This window comes from Aplidium turbinatum, chromosome 10 (assembly GCF_918807975.1).
Source record: "Aplidium turbinatum chromosome 10, kaAplTurb1.1, whole genome shotgun sequence".
NCBI classification, from domain to species: Eukaryota; Metazoa; Chordata; class Ascidiacea; order Aplousobranchia; family Polyclinidae; genus Aplidium; species Aplidium turbinatum.
In genome coordinates, this window is record NC_137481.1 from 4,112,012 (window position 1) to 4,137,016 (window position 25,005).

The 25,005-nt window shown below is 39.5% G+C and overlaps 1 protein-coding gene across 2 annotated transcripts; it reads right to left on the reverse strand.

The window, feature by feature from the left end:
- Positions 1-148: 148 nt before the first annotated feature.
- Positions 149-11,873, reverse strand: LOC145777993 (dolichyl-diphosphooligosaccharide--protein glycosyltransferase subunit 1-like). Of its 2 annotated transcripts, XM_082589371.1 has the most exons (12): positions 11,614-11,873; positions 9,068-9,219; positions 6,281-6,491; positions 5,878-6,125; positions 5,129-5,283; positions 4,710-4,809; positions 4,110-4,248; positions 3,278-3,445; positions 2,861-2,929; positions 2,324-2,452; positions 1,242-1,412; positions 149-526 (listed from the first exon to the last, which is right to left on the reverse strand). In XM_082589371.1, the coding sequence occupies exons 1-12, from the start codon at positions 11,845-11,847 to the stop codon at positions 338-340; spliced, it is 1,965 nt and encodes a 654-aa protein (XP_082445497.1). In that variant the 5' UTR covers positions 11,848-11,873; the 3' UTR covers positions 149-337. The 2 variants fall into 2 exon arrangements, with proteins under 2 accessions (XP_082445497.1, XP_082445498.1); XM_082589372.1 differs by lacking the exon at positions 1,242-1,412.
- Between the last annotated feature and the right edge of the window lie 13,132 nt (positions 11,874-25,005).

Genomic DNA, 25,005 nt, shown 5'->3' on the forward strand with positions numbered 1-25,005 from the left:
AATTGGTTCGAATTTTTAAATGTCAAACTGCACAACTTTTTCACGCAGCCGCAGTGCCAGCTGGTACTGCCGGCGGTATGTTTGAGGTCGCTACCAAATATATCATTGTAGTCACATGGAAGTCTGCAGCGAAAAAAACACCAGGAAATAAAATGCTTCATGTTTTAATAGGCCTCACTTGGACAAACGAACGCAACAGCATAAATTCAAACAAACGAATTCATCAAACTCAATTAAATGTTCATTTTCCAGAACATTGGGAATTTAGCCGAAACACAAATAATTTCGAAACAAAATTTCTGTATTGGATACTGCTGTAAACATGGAGCTTCATGCATTATACAGCCAGGCTATCGGCAAGCTCGGTGGCTTGCTCCTTCAGATTGTCGAGCCCTTTCTGCAATTTGGTATCAGCCTCTAGATACTGGTTACGGTTGATCTTGTCATTGACAAGTTTCTCGCAGAGGACGACCTTCTGGGCGATCTTGTCCTTCAAAGAGGCGTCCACTTGGTTCAACTTGGCAACCTGTTGGCAACCACAAGATTAATAACCAATCTAAGGTTTGGAAAGAACACTGGAAATCAGACCGAGACCAGACAAGCTAAAATTTAATTTGGAAATGCCGGTGATTCACATTTGAATTGGAAGAACTTTAATATAAAGCCAAATTATTTGTGAAAAAAATATGAACAGCAGAGTAATTTTTCTAATGATGAATATTGTATATATGTGCTTGAAACTTGACAGAAAAGAAAACGATACTGAGTTCATGAAAGTTTTTTTACGTCACATGTAATTCTCGGACTCAATCTTGGAATGCAACACTTTGCTGCTGCATTTCAGTAGGGGTGTACTAACACCACATAGCGCCCTCGCATGTGGGGTACAACTGCCATGTTACATCCAAGAAGTTCATAAAAAACGTTAAATTTGGTACATACAAGGTGGGAGGGGCGGAAAAGAACAAAAGATGGCTCTGACTATGCAATATGAACAAATACATTTCACCACATAATGTACATCAGTTTGTGTTGATATTACAACTCGCACCATATTCGCTCAAGTAACTGCAAAAATGTTAATTCTAAACCAGCACAAGGGCTAGTCTTGCTGCTGCACACTGGTCTCTTCGCATAAGTTGACCTCCATAAAGTGTAGAGTAAGGTTTATACAGCAACTAGGTCATAAAATAAACCTAATATAACAAAGCTGTGCATCCCAACACTGAAAAATTTCTAACCGTCAAAAGGTTCCGTATGAGGAAATCTGTGTGGAGTGTGGGATCTGATGCTAGCTTCTTGGGAGTGATGTTGATTTTCTTTCCCTTTCCTTGCTTCTTCTGCCTCCCTTGTAAATCACGAACACCTGGTTTTTGTGCTATCTCTTTCTTCGGCGTGGCTGTTGCGTCACCCTATTGCCGAGAGAATGGTTTTACACTGAAATCTGACACTGTCCTAGGGAGGTGAATAAAATATTTTTCTCTTCAGGCTAAGAATTGCGAACCTCGAGTAATTTTTTTGTATCAAACTAACGTCTGGCAACATTCCTTAAAATCAGTTTTAATCACAAGCCTCTGTTTCGGTCAAACTCATGGAACTTCTGCCCAAAAGCTTTAAACCCGACTCCCAAACTCAAAGAAATCGTTGAATTCAAAAAATACTACGGTTCAGTTTAATATCATTAATTTAGGGAAACTTTGTAGACATTACATTTTGAATCTTCTGATGTAAAATGGTGGCTTGCCTGCACTGGTGAGAGATAATTTAATAGGGAATTGAAAGTCTGAAAATTTTATCCTTATAGATCTGAACGAAACAGCTACCTAAACAGCAAAGTCCTTATTACAACCCAAACAGATTATGCTTAGTTGGAGCACCTTAGTTTGGTCTCGAGCAAGTCTCAATATTTGGGTTTTGTCGCTTCTACTTTTGTAGACCTCTGCTATGTTAGGACAAGCCCTCTTCTTTTTATCATGGTCAACATTAAACTGAAACTAAATAGCTTCACTGTTTCGATCTTGTACCTAACGTTTTACTGCACTTGCTTTGGTTATTAAACTGAGAATTATAAAGATCTACATGCGGAAGAGTTGTGGGGGACATTCTTTTGGTCGAACCCGAAAATCTATACAACTCTAAATAGCCTCGTGAGTAGCCTCTGAATATGTCGGATGAGCAAAGACGGGTTGGCTTTCCTCGTGAGAACCTTCGATGTCTTTCTAATTCAGGGCAATACTTACAAACTAAAGTTTCACCTCTGCTTGAAACGAAAACCCGCTCCAACTCGAGCTGATTCATTCAGCCAAAGTATCGTTGTACAAACCTTGTCTGCCACATCGCCGTTGTCGTCGCGCAGTTTGGTGATGAGCTGGGTGATGATGTTGGTGGCGGCTTTGTGATCCTTCTCGATCGTCTTCTTGGTGGCGGTGAAGCCTGGATGGTTCTTGGACAACTTCACAAGAAAACAATTGTAGGTCCTTTAAGGATTTCGATCAACAGTCTCAAAAGTAGAACTATTCGATTATTTAATCGACTGCTTGGCGTTTAACGTTCCATTAAACTACGTCATCAATTTTTCGAAATTTCTTTACGTGTTGGAGCTTGAGCGAACATTGATTGTTGAATAAACGGCATGAGAAAAATCTCTTTGCAGAGAAATGTAGGTGAGGATTTTTTGAGGTTACATGGCTTTAATACACCGAAGGATTTATCGCAGGGTTGTAAGCCAGCCACAAACAAGTAATCTTAACAAACATTTGTAAAATAAACTATCATTAAAAAGAACTTAGTTTAAACAATTGTTTTTTTTTAATATGTTTCGTCATCACATTACAATCTTGTTAAATCAAAATAAACTCACCTTATACTTTGCTAAAGCAGTTTCATATGCTTTGTAGCATCCTTCACGTTTGGCTTGTTGCTCTTGCACCTGGCCGAGCATGAAAAGTTTTATTGGTTGGAACACGGACGATACGTTTATCGTCAGAATGGTAAAATTATAAGACAAAAATGAAATTTGTTGCTAATTCCACATTTGTCTACCTATCATCCCACATAAACAATAAATACTACAAAAAGTGTTCAATGCCAAGCGTACAGGCTGTTTCACCCTTATTGGGCTGTTTCACCCTTACTGGGATCATCAGAAGGTTTTTATGATCACACAAAATAAAGCATTGACCGTGATAATGAAACTAACTGTAAAACATCAAAATGTCACAGGCTATAGACCGAGTCCGATATAGTTCATATGAAGAACAGTTCACGACGTCCGTACCTTTTCGATGATTGCATTGACTCTCATCTTGGCTTCAAACGCCTGGTCGCAAGCGATGGAGAAGTCCAGACGGACAATAATGATCACTGTGAAGAACAGGAGGAAAAACGCTCCAACGATGAGAAGAGGCTCTTGCAGGAGAAGAAGTCGGTTGAAAGAGTATGACAGCTGAGAGCAATGGCAACAGCCTTTAGAACCAAAACGTGATGACTTCTTCTGTATTTGTGTTTATTCAGGAAGTAAAATAAAATTAGGCAGAGCGGATCAGGAAGGGAGTAAAACGTTATAGCTGGCTTTCATTTTGTATCAAAGTCCTGAACTCATCTTTTGAAACCACAAACAAATAAAACTAAATCTTTGCGGTTATGAAACAAAAATTATTACTGTAACCTCCCAAGAACCATGGAGAAAAGCGTAAAAAAACTGACCATGTCATAGTCTTAAGGTCCTCTGCGCATTATCTACTCTCGGCGCTGTTTATTTGCGCTGAGATCTTAACATTGCAGCAAACGTTTCCTTGAATACTTTTTTATGGTGGTATAGTGTTCTGATCCATAGACAGAACAGGCTGTTTAAAATACAGTTTTTCCACTATTCTTGATGGTACCCGGTCATTTGGTCGGCAGACATTTGGTCGACAGGACGTTAGGTCGACAGGACGTTAGGTCGACAGGACATGTGGTCGACTGGATATTTGGTCGAAAGAACGATTTATTTTAGGGTTAGGGTTAACTAACCCTAACCTAACCTTAACCCAAATGTCCTGTCGACCAAATGTCTTGTCGACCAAACGACCGGCAACGATTTTTGATCACCCTTATAGCATCCTTACTGTGAAATCTTCAATATGTTGTTCCACCAAGTTTGACTTCCTCATGATGACCACAGGCCTTCCTACAGTGTCCAGGTAGGTCCGGTGCAACTGGTCGGGTTGGCGGTCGACCGGGAAGGGCACAGAAACTTTGATGTTTCTAAATGAAGAACAGAATCATCATAAGTTTCATTGGAATGTCGACTTCTACTTACTATGGACCGGATAGACTAACTTATAAGCAAAACTTTAAAAAAGTAGCAACATTTAAAAATATTGATGGAGTTAAAATCAATTATGATAATAAGTTTGAAAGATGGCACTTGCTTGGCATCACTTTAACGGTACTGTTTGCGCCATTTTTCTTCATGTAAATTATTTTTGTTGCTCAGCTGTGTCTCGATATAAAGATGCTTACTATTGCGACCAAGGTTTTTCCTAAACATCAAACTTTTGACTAAAAGAACCATCATTCGTCAGTACCTTTGTTGCAGTGGCAGACAATATATTCCATTTTCAAACAAGGCAGGCAAAGTAGCCAATCGTGTAAACAGGAAATTGTAATAGTTGAATCATAACAACCACAGATATCATGTAGTACATGTACAGAGCTCGACCTACTTGGCTCCTTCGGGCAGGATGATCTTCAGCTCGAAGTCCTCCACCACTTGGTCGTCCATCACGTGATCGATGAAGCGCATCTTCAGCGCATGAAGATCCCCTTTTCAAAATCAAAAACATGCGTTACGTACGTCACAGTCGCGTGTGAATTTTTCTGTGACTAAACTTGACTTTGAAACATGAAAAAACTGATTAGACTTAGGGAACACATACATACAGCAAACTCTTACATCGCGTACAAAACACGGTCACAAAGATTCTTTTAGAAATGCAATGTGAGGCGCTACCACATTTTTGCTTCCATGCTCTTTACACTAAAATAGTTTCAAAGGTTCTTGTTTCAACTTTCAAGCAATGTCTTGACGCTTGCATTCCTGTAAAAGCACTGTATAAAAACACTATAGGCTACCGCACTTTACCTCTGTTGTAGAGATAGTTGTAACTGGGAAGATTATAGCCGATGTAATAGAATGTCTTCCATCCTCCAAATAGCGGAAATCGTGGACGGATCTCAAAATCCACCGACTCACCACCTTCGTAAAGATTCGACGTCGAAATGTTGCCGATTTCATCTCTAAATATTTTAACGAACCATAAAACATATGCAACAAGCTAATTAGCTATAATTGAAGGGTCTGCTACTATTCGGTGAGTCCGATTCGGTGAGTCCGATTCGGTGAGTTCCTAACCTCTAACCCTAACCCCTAACCCTAAAACGGCAAGGATAATTAGGCTATGGTACCCGATAATTTAAAAAAAAATTAAAAAAATCCCCCGTTAAGGGATCGGACTCACCGAATCGGACTCACCAAATCGGACTCACCGAATCGGACTCACCGAAACGGGCCATTCCGATAATTGAAAGACTTTAGAACAATTTTACATAACAAATTAGATGAAGTTAAAAAGCCAATTCCTTAAAGCAATACAACTAAAACTGAACTCAACATTTATATGTGATTCGTCACAAAAGTTAACGCATCTGTGGACGTCAAAATATGAAAACTTAAAAAGATCACAAAACACTTAAATCCTAGTCTTAAAAAGGCACATAGCAAAACTGTACAAGAGAAAATGACTGCTTAACAAATAAGAACAGAACAACTTATGTAAAACCTAAACCGCTTGAGAGCGGACAAAAGTGAATCTGTAAGAACATACTGCCAACCTGTAGTAGACGTCAGAGGCTGCTGCTGGCAGCAATGTCTTGAATGACTTGACTGAGGAAGCACCGCTATTGGGCATTCGCTGATAGTCGTATCTGCTAAATGAGCCCTTCAGTTTGGCTCCAGTGTGGCGGACATCAATTGATTCTTCAATTGCAATATTCCCCCAATGTGAGACTTCAATCACACGGGACAACTTGGATACAGTCAGAAAAGGTGAGTTGTTTTCGTAGTGAATTTTCATGGCATTCTGCAATACGAAGTCATCGTCTTTTATAAAATAAAGCAAGACGGAACTCAACAGCGAGTCAAAATAAAATTAAAAATTTTGAATGATACAGACATTCAATAAAAACACAGAATAAAAATCCAAGTACTTTGATGTTTCTAAATCCAAGTACTTACTTGGCTGAACGGTGCAACGTCCTCGAACTCTTTAGATTCTTCGTACTTGATAGTACTCTCTTCTTTGTCAGGGTTTCCATATTTAGAGTAGCTTTCAACAGTGCTGGATGGTAACTCTACTGTGGTTGTTTGAGCTTCGGTCTTGTATGGCGAATAGAAGAAGTGGTTCCCCCGAAACACCATCAATTGGTTTTGAGATTGGCTAATCTCTCTAAAATGGAAGCAATATAAAATTAGTGTCAAAATATGATGGGATTTTATTAGGCACACTGTAATAACTATAGCAGGGCTGCGATTTTTGCCTTTTTCGGTGACGAGGTCACTCGACACGCGCCATCACTATTCGACAAACGCCGTGCCTTACGAAAAAAAACGAAAATAAAAAGGAAAAAAACTGAGAGAGGACTAAACGTCGTCAGGTCGAGGAACAATCGGGGGGAGGGAGCATCACGTGATGCAATTATAAAAGTGCTGACTTACGTAGACTTTCTTGCGCCAGGTACTTCAAAGCAAGGTCGAAAAGCGACGCTTCACACGAGAAACTCCAAAGGCGCCAGCGCCGCCATTTTGAGCACTGCGGGAGAATGCTTTGATCGAAGTTCCAACGCCTGGCATCGAACATTTCGCCACACACGTTTCGTGCTATTCGACACAACGGGTTTCTTCAGATGAAATAACCTAGGCTACATTGAGTTTTGTCAACGTCTATGCCAGTTTGTATTTCGCCGTTTGAGCCAATTAACAATATTGCTCTGGTAAAATGACTGTTGGATACTTGCTATGAAAGTTTTTCACATGTAGAAAACAGCCTAGTTTCCGACCAGATGTTCAGAAATACAGATGAAAAAAGCCGCTATTTTTATGGAAAGGTCCAGAACATTTTGAACACTGCGGGAAAATGCTTTGATCGAAGTTCTAACGCCTGCCATCAAACATTTTGCCACACACGTTTCGTGCTATTCGACACAACTGGTTTCTTTTATAGATAAAATAACCGAAGTAGGCTACTTGTAGTTGTCAACGTGTTTGCAAGTTTGTATTTATGTCTGACTTATGCACTTGTTGTTCCAAGATTGCAAAAATGTTTTGCAATGTGAATAAAGAATAGTAGACAGATAAACACGGTTGCAACTCGACTTCCTTCCACTAAAAGAGTTTCTGTGGTTACGTAATGGGCGATTTTGCACATTCACAAAAGCACACCACCCAGCTAGCAAAACCCGTCGTTTTTACATTGAAACATCTGCAGACGCCAGGCGTTGAATCACAATGCATGACATGTATAAACTAGTTTGGTGGCTGGGAAGTCTGGACATCTGCAGGAAATTTGTCTCGCACCAGGCGAGATGCCATCCTTTGAAAGATTAAACAATGATGGATTTATGTAACCAGTGCATGATGACGAAAACAAATTTAAGATTTCCTTTCCGTTATATAACTTAAAGCAGGTGATTGATATAGGAGAAAATAATCGCAGAAGCACACAATAAAAGAACACAATAAAGCCTACTTATTACACAAGTTTTTTACATCAAAAAAATAGCCTAGTTTCCAACTAGATGTTCAGAATCAGAAACACAGATAAGAAAGGTCGCTATGTAATAAGAGTTCGCTTCTACAAGAATAGTAGGTAGTCACTGGGAGTGGACAAGGCAAGGTAATAGGCAAGTTGTAAGAACAGCATAGCTTTGCCCAACTACAGATAGGATAGTCCTCAGTTAGTCAGTATTCTATAATGACTAAAAAACGAAAGAATCCTCCGACAACACGGATGGCAAAAGCTTCGGTCGGTCTTACCGAGAAGCGGTTAAGGTTCAGCAAACAGCGAGTGAAGTGAGGATCTGTTCGAAGGAGCTATCGAGAGAAGCATTGCCATGCCACTTTGGAACTTATCATTCAGGTAAACTTCCGGCCAATAGCTTTTAGTAGCCTAACGTCGCAAAGCATTCTCAATTTTGAACATGTTTAATAGTGGTAAGCAAAAGCATGCTTAATAAAATGCGCCTACTACGTTTTCATTTTTCAACAATAAAATTTTATAGATAAGCCCGTTCAAGTGCATAAGGAACAATGCAGCGATACATTCTTTTCTCGACGTGACAGTGATAACGTTTCTGAGATTGCCCAAGCACAATCAACAAGCAGTTCAAGTTCGGTCGGTTCAACCATTTACGTACTAAGCGAAACTAAAGAGATGCCAAATGAAAAAATCTCTATCACGCCATAGGTTACGCTAGCGGTATAGCTTAAGGGTTTTTTTCTTTTGCGATCTTCAGTTTCGCGTTTACAACAGTTTTCTTCCTGGAGCAAAACAAACAATATACATGTCCGGTAGGTAGGCTACATAACTCAGCGCTGGATAGCCTACTCCTTTGCAATCACTCAACCAGCGTGCGATTAAAAACGTAAGTAAGTGACTCGGACGTACAGTACATCCACACAACTTGTGCGGTAATTTGCCACCAAGCGCTTATCTGACTCTTGTGACGTCATATTACTATTCGACAAATAAATGGAGAATTTTTGGTCGTTCGACAAGAAAGAAAAAATCGCAGCCCTGAATATATATTTGAATAACCTTGTAATAAGTGAAAGTGTGGCACTGACAAAGTGTCACAAAGTCCATATAGCAATCATTATATTTCAGTTTTTCATTTGCTTTTGTCTTCACTATTTTGACTGTCTACTGCTAATAAATTTTAATCGTTATTAAAAATACATTGCATCAATGCAAAACAAATCATGTTCAAATTAAACATAAAATATACTTTCTTTCAGACAATTTACTTTGGAAATGGGGTAACTGCATCGGCATAAACTTCTTCTGCCACATATCGAATTGAACCACCTGCTTCCAACTTTGACGGGAGGGTAACAACAAAAATTTTTTTCTCTGCATCAGACTCAACCATCTTGAAACGATTTGAATCATCTCCAGACTAAAAATACATATAAAAACTCAAGAGTAATCATACAAATTTTAACTTAAACGAGGTGTTAGGCAAGGAGACACCATCTCTCCTAAGCTTTTCACAGCATGCTTAGAAAAACTTATCAAAAATTTAAACTGGGAAGAAAAAGGTATCAAAGTAGATGGCAAATACCTATCCAATGTCAGGTTTGCTGATGACATCATTTTGATATCTTCAACACCCGATGAACTCCAAACAATGTGTTGACTGAACTCAACGAGACAAGCAAAGAGGTCGGTCTCAAAATGAATTTGACTAAACCACAAGTTATGTTCAATCACCATGTCAAAGGAAACCAAAACATTACATTAGATGAAGCCAATCTCCAAAACGTAAACAAATAACACTGGTCTACACGATTTTTGCTCTGTAAACTTTGAAAACTGATTTAGAGTAATTTTGGGGTGCTGAATCCGAATATGACCTCAGATTTATGCTATCACGTCAGGTTTGTGAGATATGATAACAGCATATTGTTACTTAAATTGTCAAAAGTGGAAGATTTGACGTTGCGTTTATTGCACATACACATTGTGCAAGATCCAGAAATCCAGGCCATGTGGTGCATAAGTAGCTGAAATACACCTACCAATTATAATTTTGATACCAATTTGTTTTCTAAGCAACATTATTAACAAGGCAGTAATAACAAGCTAAAAGGGAGGCTATAAGTGTAACTGACCCCCTCCCCCCGTCAATGTTTTGCATGAAACCACAAAGATTTAAGCAAGCCTATGGCAATGCTTGTTCAGTAACCATATTTAGGCTGTTTTGGCCTGTCTAACACTAACCTTTCGTTACAGCACTGCATATGTTGGTGGTAAACGCAACGCCAAATCTTCCACTTTTGACGAAAGTAGCAATTTGTTGTTATCATATTTCACAAACCTGACGTGATAGGATAAATCTGAGGTCAGATTCGGATTCAGCACCCCAAAATTACTCTAAATCAGTCTTCAAAGTTCATGGAGCAAAAAAAAATTCTTTTTTTGTAGACCAGTGTAATCATACCTTGGCCAAATAGTAACCACATCACCTGATAAAGAAGAAGAAATTAAAAGAAGAATTCCACTTGGCTGGCAGGCATTTGGAAGAGCGAGCTCAATATTTAAAAGTAAATTACCGATCTCAATGAAAAGAAAGTATAATATATAATCAATGCATTCTCCCAACAATGACATATTATACGGAGCAGAAACATGGAACTTAACGAAAGCACTAACACTCAAACTACGCACTGGGCAGAGATCACATGAAAAAGCACTCTTAGGCATTACATGGAAAGACAGGAAACCAGCCAAATGGATACAACAACAAACACAAATCAAAGATATCATTCAAACAATCAAAAGTTTAAAGTGGAATTGGGTAGGACATATCATGCGAACAACTGACAACAGATGGACAAGAAGAGCTACTGACTGGATACCGCTTGACAATAAATGCAAAAGAGGGAAACAGAAAACAAGATGGCGAGACAAACTCTACCAATTCGACAAACACTGGACACAAACGTGCAAAGACAGACAAAATTATAAAGATATGAGGAAGGCCTTCGTTCTGCAGTGGAACAACAATGGCTGACAATGATGATGATGATGAATTGTACAAAAATAGTTTATAAAAGCAGAAGCTGTAGTTTGTGTTGAGCAGTTAGCTGTAGTTCAATTTTATAACTCTGCCAAAACAGAATACTTTTGAAATGTATCGAATCAAGGTCCTTTGCAACTTTGCTCAAATGCTTTCTGCTATTGCACCATGTAAGTTGATGCAGAATCTGACAAATTACAAAGCTATCAAAGCCAACTTTATTTGCTGTTTAAAATCCGGCAATTAAAATTGGTGAGCCTTATATTTGAATGACAAGGGGACCATAATCCAAGAGGCTATAGCAACCATACATGATATGCAGCCACTGCATTTTTAACGATCACATTTTTTTCAAGTTATCAATAAACAAAAAACAATGCTTTGAACAAAGTGAAGAGGAAAAACACAATCTGACATGTTGATCAGAACTAGCATACAACAAACCAGAAGATTTCAAAAGTAATAAGGTATAATACTTACCACCCGTGGCTCAGTGGTTATCGCCTTCGGCTCTGGTAGCCCTGGGTTCGATTCCAGGTCAGGTCATACCAAAGACTTTAAAAAGGGTACCGATTATGTTCTTTCTTGCATAACGCAGTGAGGATAAATCGGGTAATAATCTGGTGACATATCACCCTCTTCCAATCTGCCTTGAGCCAGCATGAAAGCAGTACGGCTCATAAAATCGCATGGAACCCTGTCAAGTAACCCATGTTGATGCGCAATCTGCTGCAAGCGGAGATAGCGAATGATTATTATTAAGGTACTTACTTTATAAAATCCTATATAAGAAAGATGTTTAGCATGTGATGGATCAACAGTATACTTGAAGGTTGAGACAGTTCCACTGTTTCCATTCTTCAAGGTAATTGTTGTGGAGATCTTGACCAAGTGAGTCTTGAGGTCTATGACACGGTTTACTTCATCATTTCCTAATTCAGCATTTATTAATGCAATGCACAAAACAATAAAAAACAAATTTGCCAACTTTGCTGCGACCATCATCTTATTGCATACACAACAATTCAAAATTACCTGCAAAAATGGTGTATGTTGTTATGTTTTTGACCTGTTTATCAAGATTGTAATTAAAATACCTTTGACGTAGAAATTCAGCTAAATTATACAAACGTCAAGTCAATTTAGTTTGTTTCAATAGTGCCACATATAAACAAACAAGAAGAGTAAATAAAAAGTAAAAACAATGCATTGTAAGTTACAGATGTTGATAATTATGGCACAAACAGGATGGTAGCGAAAGGTCATAAGCGGTCATCTAGTCAACTACATACCACCCTTAGGGTGGTCCAAAAAAAACTTTTTTTGTAAATGTTAATGTCTCACCCTAAAATATTGTTACCATTGATGAGAAAATGACATATGTGAATTTTCATAAAGATTGGTTGATATTTAGAGGTTGCTACCGGGGTTCAAAGTTTTGTCGTTTGCCCCCATTTTAACGTTTTGAGAGGATATGATATGATACGGTACAGTAAAAAATACAGTACAGTGCCATGGTATATTGCAAGAAAAATACAGTTTAATAATTACTCTATAATATAGTCTGTTTATAAACTCATGTGTCTGTATTACGAATTATATACTGGTGTACATGTACGAAATGTGCGACTTTGTATAAGGTAAAGGTGAGTCCCATACTTGAATACAAGCATCGAGGGATGAGGTTCTCATTATACTAAGCCTTCGGCACTAACGAGAGTAGGGTGGCCAGTTCCTTTCTCTCGGCCGCCTTTACTTCAGCAACTACGCCCACTCAATATATTACACCCTGGGTAGAGGTGGGCGTGGGCGGTGTTTGTCAACAACCAGTATAAGCCGGGAGTCAAACCAGGATTGCATGATTGGAAAGCGAGCGCGTCACCGCTGCGACTTTGTATACTTGTGTTTAAAATTCAGAGACTAAATTGGACATTCATTAACAACTTTAGAATACAACAAATAAACTACATGTACAAATGTACATGATGTAAACTAATATACGTAGTACATACATACAGGAATTATTGCGCGAGGGTCTTTCTACTACAGTCTGGATATCGCTGACGGAGTGACGGTGATCGGCGACGACACGCAAAAGATACTGTTTTTGTTCTTCGTCACATGTGTGTAATGTGTTGTATTCCGTGATCAACGCCACTCCACGCTCGGCAATGTCACTTACAACCTTCATTTCACTCACAATTGCTCTCGCTCTTTGATACGCGTCATTGGTTTCCCAGTTATCTGGATCTATCTCCAAAAATGATGAAGACAAATTCAGAGCCTTAAAAAATCTGTTTGTATTTGATGTAACAAAATCAATGAATGACCATTTTATTTGAAAACCAAAGACTTGTTGTATTTGGCCTGCCGTCATCATATTCACGAGATAGTTCTCGAGGCGATATTTTCATGTGTGATGGGTCGTTCGACTGGTCCGGACATTCTACTCTTCAAGCGTTTTCAAATGAAGTGGTCATTCATTGCTAAAGATGATGTACAATGTGCGTGAACTGACGACGAGGCTTTAAAGCATGTGACAGACGTAGCAGATGCCATAAGAACCTTCGCTAATGAAAATTGTTAATACAGCAACATTGTGACGACTACAGAGCTCCTTGAGTTGACCATCATATTCTTGGGTAGAGTTCCTCTTCGTGGCATCAAAATCATGGCTCCTGGTGCCCTTCATCGTGCCAGGTGGATGGCGAAAGCCATCTATGCACTCAAAGTTGGGATGTACCGAAAACAGTACACGTTGACTAAAAGGGAGGATGTCGCTTTGCGCAATATCTGTGTGTTTGTTGTGAGAGTGTACGTGAAAGCTTGGTTTCTCGCCCCATAGCCGATTCTTGCACTATCTCAGGATCTCGCATTTCTCAACAACTCGATCAGTACAAGGATATTCATTCAAAGATGGCAAAGGCCGCAGTGAACAAGATGTTGCGTCATTTGTGGTACCTGGGAGAGGAGCTTATCGCGTTGGCATTCTTTGATAATTCTTTATCATCAGACACTAAACGGAAGATGATGACTCCAATAAAGACATGTGACGAAGGAGTACAGCCTAGTAAAAAAGCTGTAATTGGCCACAAAGAAATTGCAGACAAAAGTTTGAAAGTTTTTGCTACATCAAATACAAACCGATTTTAAGGCCCTGAATTTGTCTTCATCATTTTTGGAGATAGACCCAGATAACTGGAAGACCAATGACGCGTATCAAAGAGCGAGAGCAATTGTGAGTGAAATGAAGGTTGTAAGTGACATTGCCGAGTGTGGAGTGGCGTTGATCACGGAATACAACACATTACACACATGTGACGAAGAACAAAAACAGTATAATATCTTTTGCGCGTCGTCGCTGATCACCGATATCCAGACTGTAGTAGAAAGACCCTCGCGCAATAATTCCTATATGTATGTACTAAACAATAAAAACTATTAATACTGCAAAAAATGCTCAATGCCAAGCAAAAAGCCAAGCAGAGCGAAATAAATCAAATATATATAGTTATTACTCTCTAAACCAGTGGTTCCCAAAGTGGGCGCCAGCGCCCCCTTGGGGGCGTTGGCAACCATGAAGGGGGCGCTGGTTATAAAGTGGGCGATTGGGGGGCGCTGAGAGTAAATCGGAGCAGTTACAAGAAGAGGATTGCAAAGCATTTTTGTCATGTTTCGCTTCAAAGAAATACAAAAGAAGACGGTGACTATAAGAGCTCCGTGGCAAATATTGTGGTAATTATGTAGGCAACCTCGCTTCGCATTGCCTTACAAGTTAGTTGAGGTCGTAACGTAACGCATAACGCATGATAATTTGAAGCACTGCGATTACGCAAATCCGATCTTACAGTCCGAGAGTATTTTGATCTAGCGTTCGTCTTAATTTATCTTTGAAGACTGTCATCAAATCAGTGAATAAAATTAAAGCGCACACTGTGAATACACGCTTTATTCAAACGATTGTGCAATGAGAACGATGAAGCTTTTGAGCGCTTACTACTCCACACCGAAGTACGATGGCTTTCCAAGAGAAATTGCCTTGCACGATTTCATTCCCTGATTGAAACTATTGTGGAATTTCTAAATAGTTGTGACCCTGGCCTTGCGAATGACGTCCTGGTTGTGAGAAATAATATCGCCTACTTGTCAGACATATTTTCCAAATTTAATGAATCAAAATTATCCCTTCAGGGTAACGAAATAAGCTCGTGTTGTATCAGCGAAATTTAGCCAGACGAGAATTTTTCCAATTCTCAAGCTTGCATCAACTTGATACCAGTGACAGAGGCATATCCGATGTTGATGTAGAGACGTACAGCAATCATCTTGAAGAAGTCCACAAAGGCATGGGAGTTCGATTCCAGGATGTATTCCAGTTAGAAATCCATGACTGGATAATCGACCCATTCTGTGATATTTCCGAACATGGAATTCTTGAGGAGGAACTGATAAAATTGCAAAGCGATTTTGCACTCAAACCGAAGTTCAATATCTCGTATCAATCGTTCTGGCAACAGAACCAAATCAAAGAGAAATACCCTCACGTGCGGAATCGGGTCAAAGTTTTTATCATTGCCTTTCCCAGCTCATACTTGTTGGAGCGTGCTTTCAGTGCCGTAACAACGCTTCTGGATAACAAAAGAAACCGTCTTGGCATAGTCAGACGGGGAGACTTAAGATTATTCCTATCCAAAGTGAAACCCGATATCAAGAGGCTGATCTGCACCAACCTCATCCGTATCATTAGAATTGGTCTTTAAGTTGTAATGAATGGAGAATAACTTTGGTTTTACTTTTTTTTGTCAAAGGGGGCGTTTGATGCTCTGTTCGTTGTCCAGGGGAGCGCTATTAAAAAAAAGTTTGGGAAACACTGCTCTAAACCCTTGACAGCCTGTTTTAACCTAAAAGGAGGACCTTCTGATGATTACCCTTTTAGGGTGAAACAGGCTGTCAAGGGTTTAGTTTAGACAGTGGTTCTCAACCTTTTCTGAGTCATGGCCCCCCAGACTGTGGTTCTAAAAGACCATGGCCCCCTTGAGTGAAATAAAAATGTATTTGTTTAAAGAACAACGAAACGAAATCAATAAAAACAGTTAACAAGTGATTAAATGATTTAATGCTTTCTTTTTCGTAATAGACTACGCCAGTAAGTCAAGCGTATCCTTAATTGTTACGTTACAATCACAAAAGATGATGCAACATGCAGTGAGATAGAACATACGATGAAAAAACATGCTTTTAGCTAGCTTTACGTTACTAACACCTACATGAGTGTTTTTTGTGTCACAATTCTACGTTTCTGTCAATACATGTTATAATTCATTAATGAAGCCTTTTATCGTGGCTCCCCTGAGAACGCTTTGTGGCCCCCTTGGGGGGCCGAGGGCCACGGTTGAGAACCCCTGGTTTAGAGGTTAATAACTATGTATGTACTATGTATATTAGTTTACATCATGTATTATACATGTAGTTTATTTACTGTCTTCTAAAGTTGTTATTGATTGTCAAATTTAGTCTCTGAATTTTAAACACAAGTATGCAAAGTTGCACATTTTGTATATGTAGACCAGTTAGTATAATTCGTAATACAGACGTACATGAGTTTATAAACAGACTATAGAGTAATTATTAAACTGTATTTTTCTTGCAATATACCATGGCACTGTACCATATTTTTTTACTGTACCGTATCATATCATATCTGTATCACATCCTCTCAAAACGTTAAAATGGGGGTAAACGACAAAACTTTGAACCCCGGTAGCAACCTCTAAATATCAACCAATCTTTATGAAAATTCACATATATCATTTTCTCATCAATGGTAACAATATTTTAGGGTGAGACATTAACATTTACAAAAAAAGTTTTTTTTAGACCACCCTAACCACCCTATGACAATAAATCTATCTACTCATAATGTAAAATAATTTTGAGTATGCTGCTATTGATTTTCAAGTTGGTTGGGGGGAGGTCAAACCCTAGCCCGAGCAGGTAATGCATTACATTGCTGGAGAATTTCCTGTTTACTGGATCAATACACAGTTTCATAATGGTGAAGTCTTTAGCTATGACATTCATTCATAGCTTGTCACGCCAGTGTCGGAGCCAGGTAAGAGCATTGTTTGTGATGTTTTTGAGGTCGTTGTCATCACATGAAGGGCTAAGGGGGCAGTTGGTGAGGATGTGCTTCATCGTCTGATTGTCTAGGCCGCAATCACACGTTGGGTCAGGAGTCATCTTCCATCAGAAAAGATTGCTTTTATTTCTCCCGACTCCGCAGCGGGCTCTGTTTAGGCAGCACCACTCTCTTCTCTCAAGGGTGGGAGTTTGTTGTAGACTTTCGGAAGGACTTGGGATGGCAGGATGTTGTGTCCTATCGGGCTCAGAGGTCCACATTTCTAGTCGTGCAGCTGTCGCGCTTGTGTGTTCCAATGGGCCGACTTTGATGAAGCTTTTGCGTGATTTGAGTCTTGCTGGAATAAGTTTGTGTTCATAGAGAGGATGGCGTTGGTCGGATATTTGTTTTACTCTTTCCTTTTTTGTAGCGACTTCTCTTCATATATGAGGTGGAGCTATAGTTGCTAAGTTATAAAGGTCGGAGATTGGTGTTGGACGGAGTGTGCCAGTTATGATTCTACATGCTTGGTTTAATTCGGAGTCAATTACTTTGGTGTGGCTTGACCTAGCCCATACTGGAGCGCAGTATTCAGCGGTCGAATACTGTTTGCTTCAGTGTGTGCTCATCTGCTCCCCAGTTTGAGTTTCCCAGCTTTTGCAAAAAAAAAAGGCAGTGGCTATTTGACCGGCTCCGGTCTTTGAATCTGAAACACTATTTGACCGGTCATGACGTCACTGCATAAGCACTTTTTTCTTTTTCTCTTTCAAAGCAACAGACGAGAAGCGCCGATATAAGTTCTAACTTCAACACATATTCTTCAACTCAGTCCGTGGCGCGTGCGATACGTCTCCGGCTGCCGATCTAGAGGGGATGAGTTCGATACTATCCGGAAGCATTCCTTTTTTTCATTTTTTTTTATCTAAATTTTGACCGAAGCGCATTTTTGTGGTCAATTTTTAATTTGAGTAGCCTACAGCCCATTTTTTATGTCTTTTCAAATGTGAGTAATAATGTTGGAGTTTTTTTAATTTGCTGGAATTTGAGAATTTCTCTTGGTAATTTTCCGATCGTCATAAGTGAACGTGTGTTGCCGAACAACCCTACATTTTTCTCTCAAGTTAGTTATATACAATACTTCTTTAAAAAATGGTTTTACCATTATCATTTCTTTTAAAAGAAGTATTGTACTATATAACTAACTTGAGAACTATACTTGAGAACTATTAACTAACTTGGACTGTAGGCTACTCAAATTAAAAATTGACCACATAAATGCGCTTGGGTCAAAATTTAGAAAAAAAAAATGAAAAAAAGAATGCTTCTGGATAGTATCGAACTCACCCCTCTAGATTGGCAGCCGGAGACGAACCCTACGCGCCACGAACTGAGTTGAAGAATACGTGATAAATTTAGAACTTTGTCGGCGCTTCTCGTCTTTTGCTTTGAAAGAGAAAAAGAAAAAAGTGCTTATGCAGTGACGTCATGACCGGTCAAATAGTGTTTCAGATTCAAAGACCGGAGCCGGTCAAATAGCCACTGCCAAAAAAAAAAGCTATGACATTGAGGAACTACAAGGCTCAGCTAAACCAATGATTGATTGATTGACACTGATCATGATTATGGACACCAACGCATATAGCTATCAACGTTTTCGACCTATACAAGTTCAGTTGGATAAGTGACCGGCTTGGGTCTAAATTCCCACGATCAATCTGATTGCAATTCAATTATTCATTGCTGGCACGAATACGCGAACATTTACATTTTACAGTATGTCTAGCTTAGCCTTAAACTGCAATATAAATACTCGCAAGCCCGCAATTATCTACGCTCATGGTTATCTGGGCATCTGTGTGAAAAAATTGATGATCTTAATTTCCGTTTTACCAAAGCTCTGAAAAAGACATGACAAAAAAGCTGGTGAATCGAACCTATTTTGTTTGTGCTGCAAACTGCTGACCAATGCGCCACGTTGCTATGATGTTCACGCATCAATGATTGCGCCGGCACAACGATTTTCATTCTGTCCATATCGCCAAAATTAATTTTTCGAAATTCTCATGTAACCTACCGTATCTCAAGAGTACTAAAACTTCAAATAAACGACTACAGTATTCGATTATGCAAGGCCTGGTGCGTTGCGCTTGAAATGGCTTTGCCCGTGGTAGGATTTCTTTGTGGGGTTTTCTTTGCCTGCCTTCCTCTTCTTTGCTATGAGCTAAACCAGGGGTCGGCAAACTGCGGCCCGCGGGCCAAATGCGGCCCGTGGACAAACTTTTTGCGGCCCTCGATCGATCTTACTTTTAGTGCATAAACTAAAGTTTCATCATTATCTACGCATGACTTTATTTTATATCGTAACAAAAAGCCCTTTAACATGTGTCCCGACATTACTCGGTAACTCCCATGTACGCTACAAAATCTCTCAAAATTATGGTCTGACGTTACTCAAAATTATGTACCCCACTGTCGAGGAATGACGCAAGCGAAAGCACTCATTGATTATGTGTAATTATGACGTAACAGAAGCGAAACTGATTTATGCAGTAATTTTCCACGATTCAGTTCCAATTGCCAACTTTTATAAAGAATATGTCCATAAATCCACCTATCTTCATCTGTATGACAATACAAAACGTGTGATGTGCATGTTTGGAAGCACATATTGCTGTAAGCATCTTTTTCAAAAATGAATTACGCAAAGAATAATTAACTTCGCACTCGCCTGTCAGGTCGTCATTTGAATGACGTATTGCAAATATCATCAACAAAGTTGCCAGTTGATTTAAACACCTCGGCCATGACACAGAAACAACATCATCCTTCACATTGATAAATGATAAGTAAATAAGAACAATGCATTGCGTTGTAGGCTAATACGTGTTTGATAATAAATATAAAACGGCAACAAACACGTCTCATTGTGCAATAGACACAGGAATAGGAGTTGCAGGTGCGCCATGATTTTAAGGATAATGTGGCAATTGTCTATAGGTTGAAATTTATGCGGCCCGCACGTTACCGGAAGTTTGTAGATTTGGCCCAGTAGTACAGAAAGTTTGCCGACCCCTGAGCTAAACCCATCAAGATGTGATCCCCTCACGAACATCAGCACTCTTGATAACGCTGAACGCACCATGGCCGATCTTCATAGCAAATGTTTATGTACACAATTCTTAAAAATATCAGCTAAAGCTATAAAATCATTGGCTGTTGTTTTATTTTTGTTTGTAATATTTTCTTTTATTTCTCTTTTTATCTTAACTTTTTCTGAAGGGGTTGCGACCGTGCGAAATTTCTTTCAACTTAATAACTTACTTAGGTCACAAGCACGTTTTAACGTTCGCGTTTTGTCGCTTCTACCTTTTTCTCGACTTTTGCTTTGTTGACGTGTATTGTTTTTTGCTGTGATGGTCAGAAATAAAAACAGCTGAACTGAACTATAAGAAATTTTGCACTTCAATAAAAAGTATTAAGGTTATTAAACGTAGTTTAATATTTTTAAGTCATTGCCAGTGTTGAAGAACATTGTCAGCACCAAACCAAAGATGATTGATTGGGGGAATCTTTGTCTTCGGACTCAGAAAGCTTCTTTGAGAGCTTAATCCTGGCAGTTTCGCATACTTGTGGAGACTTTTAACTACTGACGCAGGGCCGGTCACCGAGATTGGTAGACTGACGTTTCCGCTTGTTGTTGTCTGTGAGCTATTCCATCCACTAGGCTCCACTGAATGGAGAACAGTCCTTGAATGCGTTGCTTAAGCGCATACCCCGAGAATCGAACCAGCGCTGCTTGTTTTTAAATCGGGTGCTTAACCACTGAGCTATCGGGGCTCACTATTGGGCTCAGTGCTATACTTAATCAATGGTGATGAGCAGAAAATTAAACATGGTTCTTAAACTTTGGTCATGCAACCAGAGTTTGATTACACATTTTTATTCAATTGAGACTTTTGCTGTTGTGTAATTGTAATTAAAAAAAAAGTTGGGTCAAATTACAATTACACTTGGTAAGTTGCACGCGTGATACCAGCAGCCTACTTTTGTTGAGCCGCCAATTGGACTTCAAAAGGGATTTCTACATGAAATTTCGTCTTTATTAAATAGGCTGCAATTCTACTTAAGACGAATCCAAGGAAATTACCAGTAATATTTGATATAAGAAAACTACCGTTTACTGTCGTGTAAGCGGAGAAAACTTTTTCTCTCAACACTGAAAAAATTCCAAGTCTGACTAATTAGATTGCTAGATGAAGACTTCCGTTTCTTCGACTTGTTGTTTTTCTTTAGCCAGTGCAAACAAACGGTATTTATCCAGAAATGTCTGCGTATAAGCAGGCACTATAACCAGGGCCGGATTAACCATTAGGCTAATAAGGCTATAGCCTTAGGCCCTGGAAAAATTTGGCCCTCAATTTTGTAGCTAAGGCTAATAGTGATACAGATCCAATCCCATTACAGTACAGTTTTTGCTTAAAAACGAATGACTGAGTTGAGTCAATACATATGAAGAGCCCATTTTCAAAACCACGTAGGCGCCACTTTTACCAAAATTGAGTTGGGAAGGTGGGGCAGGACGGGACACTTAACTTTAATCGATGTTTTGCAGAATTCCTTTTTATCAATATCGATAACTTTGGTATCATGTTATTTCTATTGCACACCACTACCAACCAGCAAGATACAAAGACTCAGTTAGTATCGCATGACCTTATAATTAACAAAAAAAAAAAAATTAATTTGTCCCATCTTGCCCCACACCTGGGGCAGGACGGGACGCGTATTGTTCATATGAGGAATCACCTGTAAAACCACAAATCTACTGATAATATCTTGTAATTTCAAAAATGACTTGCATTTACAGCACACGTAATTACATCAGGGCAAAATGACAGACTACTTTTTTCCATAAAAATCACATACAAAATTGCCACGCCCATTATAAGCAGAACAGATGTCCCATCCTGCCCCAAGCAGCTCTGTCCCGTTTTGCCCCAATGACTGACATTTTGAAATTTTCTGTTTGTTTATTATATATGCAACTCACATCTAAAAAGTCAGATGCCCCAAAAAGCACTTTTATTACTGTATCTCCAGACCACGTATCATCTTCCAAATTTTTCTGAAATCATGCTAAAATGTGAAAAGTTTTGGTAAGATTTCTTATAGCAACTAGCCTCTAATCAGTTATCTTGTTGCCACGACCACGTTTTTTCTCTGAACATCTCTTTTTTTTGCAAGTCATCGAGAATCATGGTGTCCTTTAACATCTAAATGGGTAGAGGACGCTAAAGCTAATACTTTTAAAAATATCCACGGTGTCCCGTCCTGCCCCACGTCCCATCTTGCCCCACCTTCCCCTATAGCAGGGCTTTTCAACCTGGGGGTCGCGAGCCGTTTTTCGGAGGTTCGCGAGGCGCTTGAAATTCCAGTGTATTGTTTTCAATTCATTTTTGCCAGAAAAGATTAAAAACTATGTTTTTTCGCAATCGCCCATTCTTCTACTTGAGGTTATTATATCGTTTACGCTTTCATACGAATAAGGGCAACGCGTGATGTTACTTTCTTGCGAAGTGATTCCAGGTGTTCCAGACAATTGTTCACTTAATCAAACGTCATATAAAAACCGTTCAGGTCTTCTGAATCTTAGCGTATTACGTCATGGAATTTTTCCTAAAAATGAGCCAAAATTGCACCATCGTTCGTAAAACTTGTGTCAAACCTGTTTAAACATGAAACATGGCATCACCACCTTTGAACACCTGTTTGAATTGCGTGACAATGTCTTTCACTATTGCGTCACAGTACTGCGTACGTGAGTTTGAGATATTGCTATTTATTCTGGTCATTCGTGAAATAGTTGCTTGAAGAGGTTAGTCGCACATTTAACTGTTTGCTTAGTGCTTGCTAGCTGGACAAAAATTCCGTCTTTATCTAAGTAGTTTGTATTGTAGTGACAGTTTTTAGAGGCGTACGGTGTTGCGTCCCATTTTCGATAACCGCGGGCTAATTTTACAGGAATACACTTTTTGAAAAGACGTTTCTAAAGAGTGTTTGTTTTTCGGTCATTACATACAGACGAACGGATTCGAGAATCTTACGTTACAATTTTCCCACGAAGAGATTATGGTTTACCGCTGTGACCACCAGGTACGAGCTGGGGTGCGACAGCAACAACTCTGCGCACCACTACCCTGGCACTTGTCCATTCCACCGCGGAGTACTGCGCCCCTGTATGGTGTCGTAATGCTCATACTCACTTGCTCGACAAACCCATCAACGACGCCTTGCGTATTGTATCGGGATGCCTGAAACCTACACCTCCTGAATTTTTACCAGTTCTTTCAGGCATCGCCCCTGCTGAGCTTCGCCGCAAAGCTGCCACACTCTCCCTGGCTCGCCGGTCACTGGAGCCACACCACGCGCTCCACAGCTACATCACCAGATCGGTAATAAAGAAATCGAGAAGCCCCTTTGTCGCTCAAGCACAAACCTTGCTGGAGCACAACACTAGTGCCTCATCCTGGATCGCCAATACCTGGCAAGAGGAGTGGACAGACAACACCTCCAGACTCCACACCTTTGTTCCCGACGCTGGACCCATGCCACCAGGAAAGGAGCTTAGCCGACCTGCCTGGGTACAGTTGAATCGCCTCCGCACGGGTGTTGGGCGCTTCGCTTACTTGATGCACAAATGGGGCCTATCAACATCTGCGGCATGCAACTGTGGTGCAGAGGAACAGACAGCAGATCACATCCTATACCACTGCCCGACGTTTACTCCTCCAAGGGCAGTTGGCCTGTCAACGCTGGAGGACTCTACAATCAAGTGGCTGCTCGAAGAATGCCCGGACATTTGACCCCAATGAAATGTAGTCCAAAAATAACCTCTCATACGAAAGAAGAAGAAGCTTTCAGACGTTGCAAAGGCTTTAACTATAGGAAAGCATTCGATATTTTTCACCCAGTTCTTGTAGGCTATGTTGTTTTGTGCAGACTAAAGTTAACCAGTAACAACGCTACGGTAAAAAAGCAAAATTATGTAGAATCCTATACAAAATATAGATTTCTCAGTATCGTTTTCAATGGTATTGAAAAAAATTAGTGTCAGCTATTTTGTTTGAAAGTTCTGTCAGCAACAGGTGCACGCATTGACAAACTTAATATTAATAGTTAAAAAATGATTACATTGATTGCTCTGAGGGGGTCGAGGTGGAAAAAAGGTTAAAAACCCTTGGTTTAGAGCAGGGGTGTGCAACCTTTATTACAGAAGGGCCAGATATTAATATCTGGGTGAAACCGCGGGCCGCACGTTTATTTAACATATGCTTTCTAGTAGTTGCAGGCACAAAAACTTAGTTTTTCTGTTATTCGTGTTATTCTTATGGCATTATTAGGGGACCTTATCTCTTTGAAGAAATAATAAGTTAAGACGCATAAATTTCTGAAGAAAACTGCTATTCAAATTTATTGTCACACTGACTTTAAACGAGTTCACTGAGAAATTTGCAGCTGGATTCTTTTCCGGACGACTTCTTCTGTTTTAGAAAAAAATTGTTCGCACAAATACGTTGAGCCAAAAAGAGCCATTTTTGAAGCCATGAATTTTTTCATTTATATGGAATGTCATCTTGGTTGAGAAGTTTTCGGTAAGAATCGCCAAGATTCATTTTTAAATACTTTGCTTTCAAATCCGTTTTCTCTTGAAGATCAATCAGTTCGTTGGATATCAGCTGGTGCTTTGTCAATGTCTGTGTTGAATGGCGAAGAGAATAAGATTTGAAGTCCTTGAAACGAGCCAAAAAATCATAGCCTACAATAATTTTTCAAATTGGTCCGCAAGTTCAGTTTTCTCCTCAGGATGCATTCCATAGTCTGTCAAAGTTGGAAAGTGGAAAAAATTTTCTGTCTGTATATGGGCTTTCCAAAGTCGTAATTTGTTTATAAAGCCTTTTATGTGACCATACATTTGATTTGCATACACTGATTTTTTTTCGCTGCAGTCTTGTATTGAGATCATTCAGGTGCGTAGTTATGTCAAC

Excerpts from the sequence above, each read along its gene's own strand:
- LOC145777993 (XM_082589371.1), bottom strand. The coding sequence starts at position 11,847 with ATGATGGTCGCAGCAAAGTTGGCAAATTTGTTTTTTATTGTTTTGTGC. Across the intron at positions 9,220-11,613 it reads CTTATATAGGATTTTATAAA|TCTGGAGATGATTCAAATCG; the intron begins GTAAGTACCTTA and ends ATGTATTTTTAG. Across the intron at positions 1,413-2,323 it reads ACGGCGATGTGGCAGACAAG|GGTGACGCAACAGCCACGCC; the intron begins GTTTGTACAACG and ends TCTCGGCAATAG.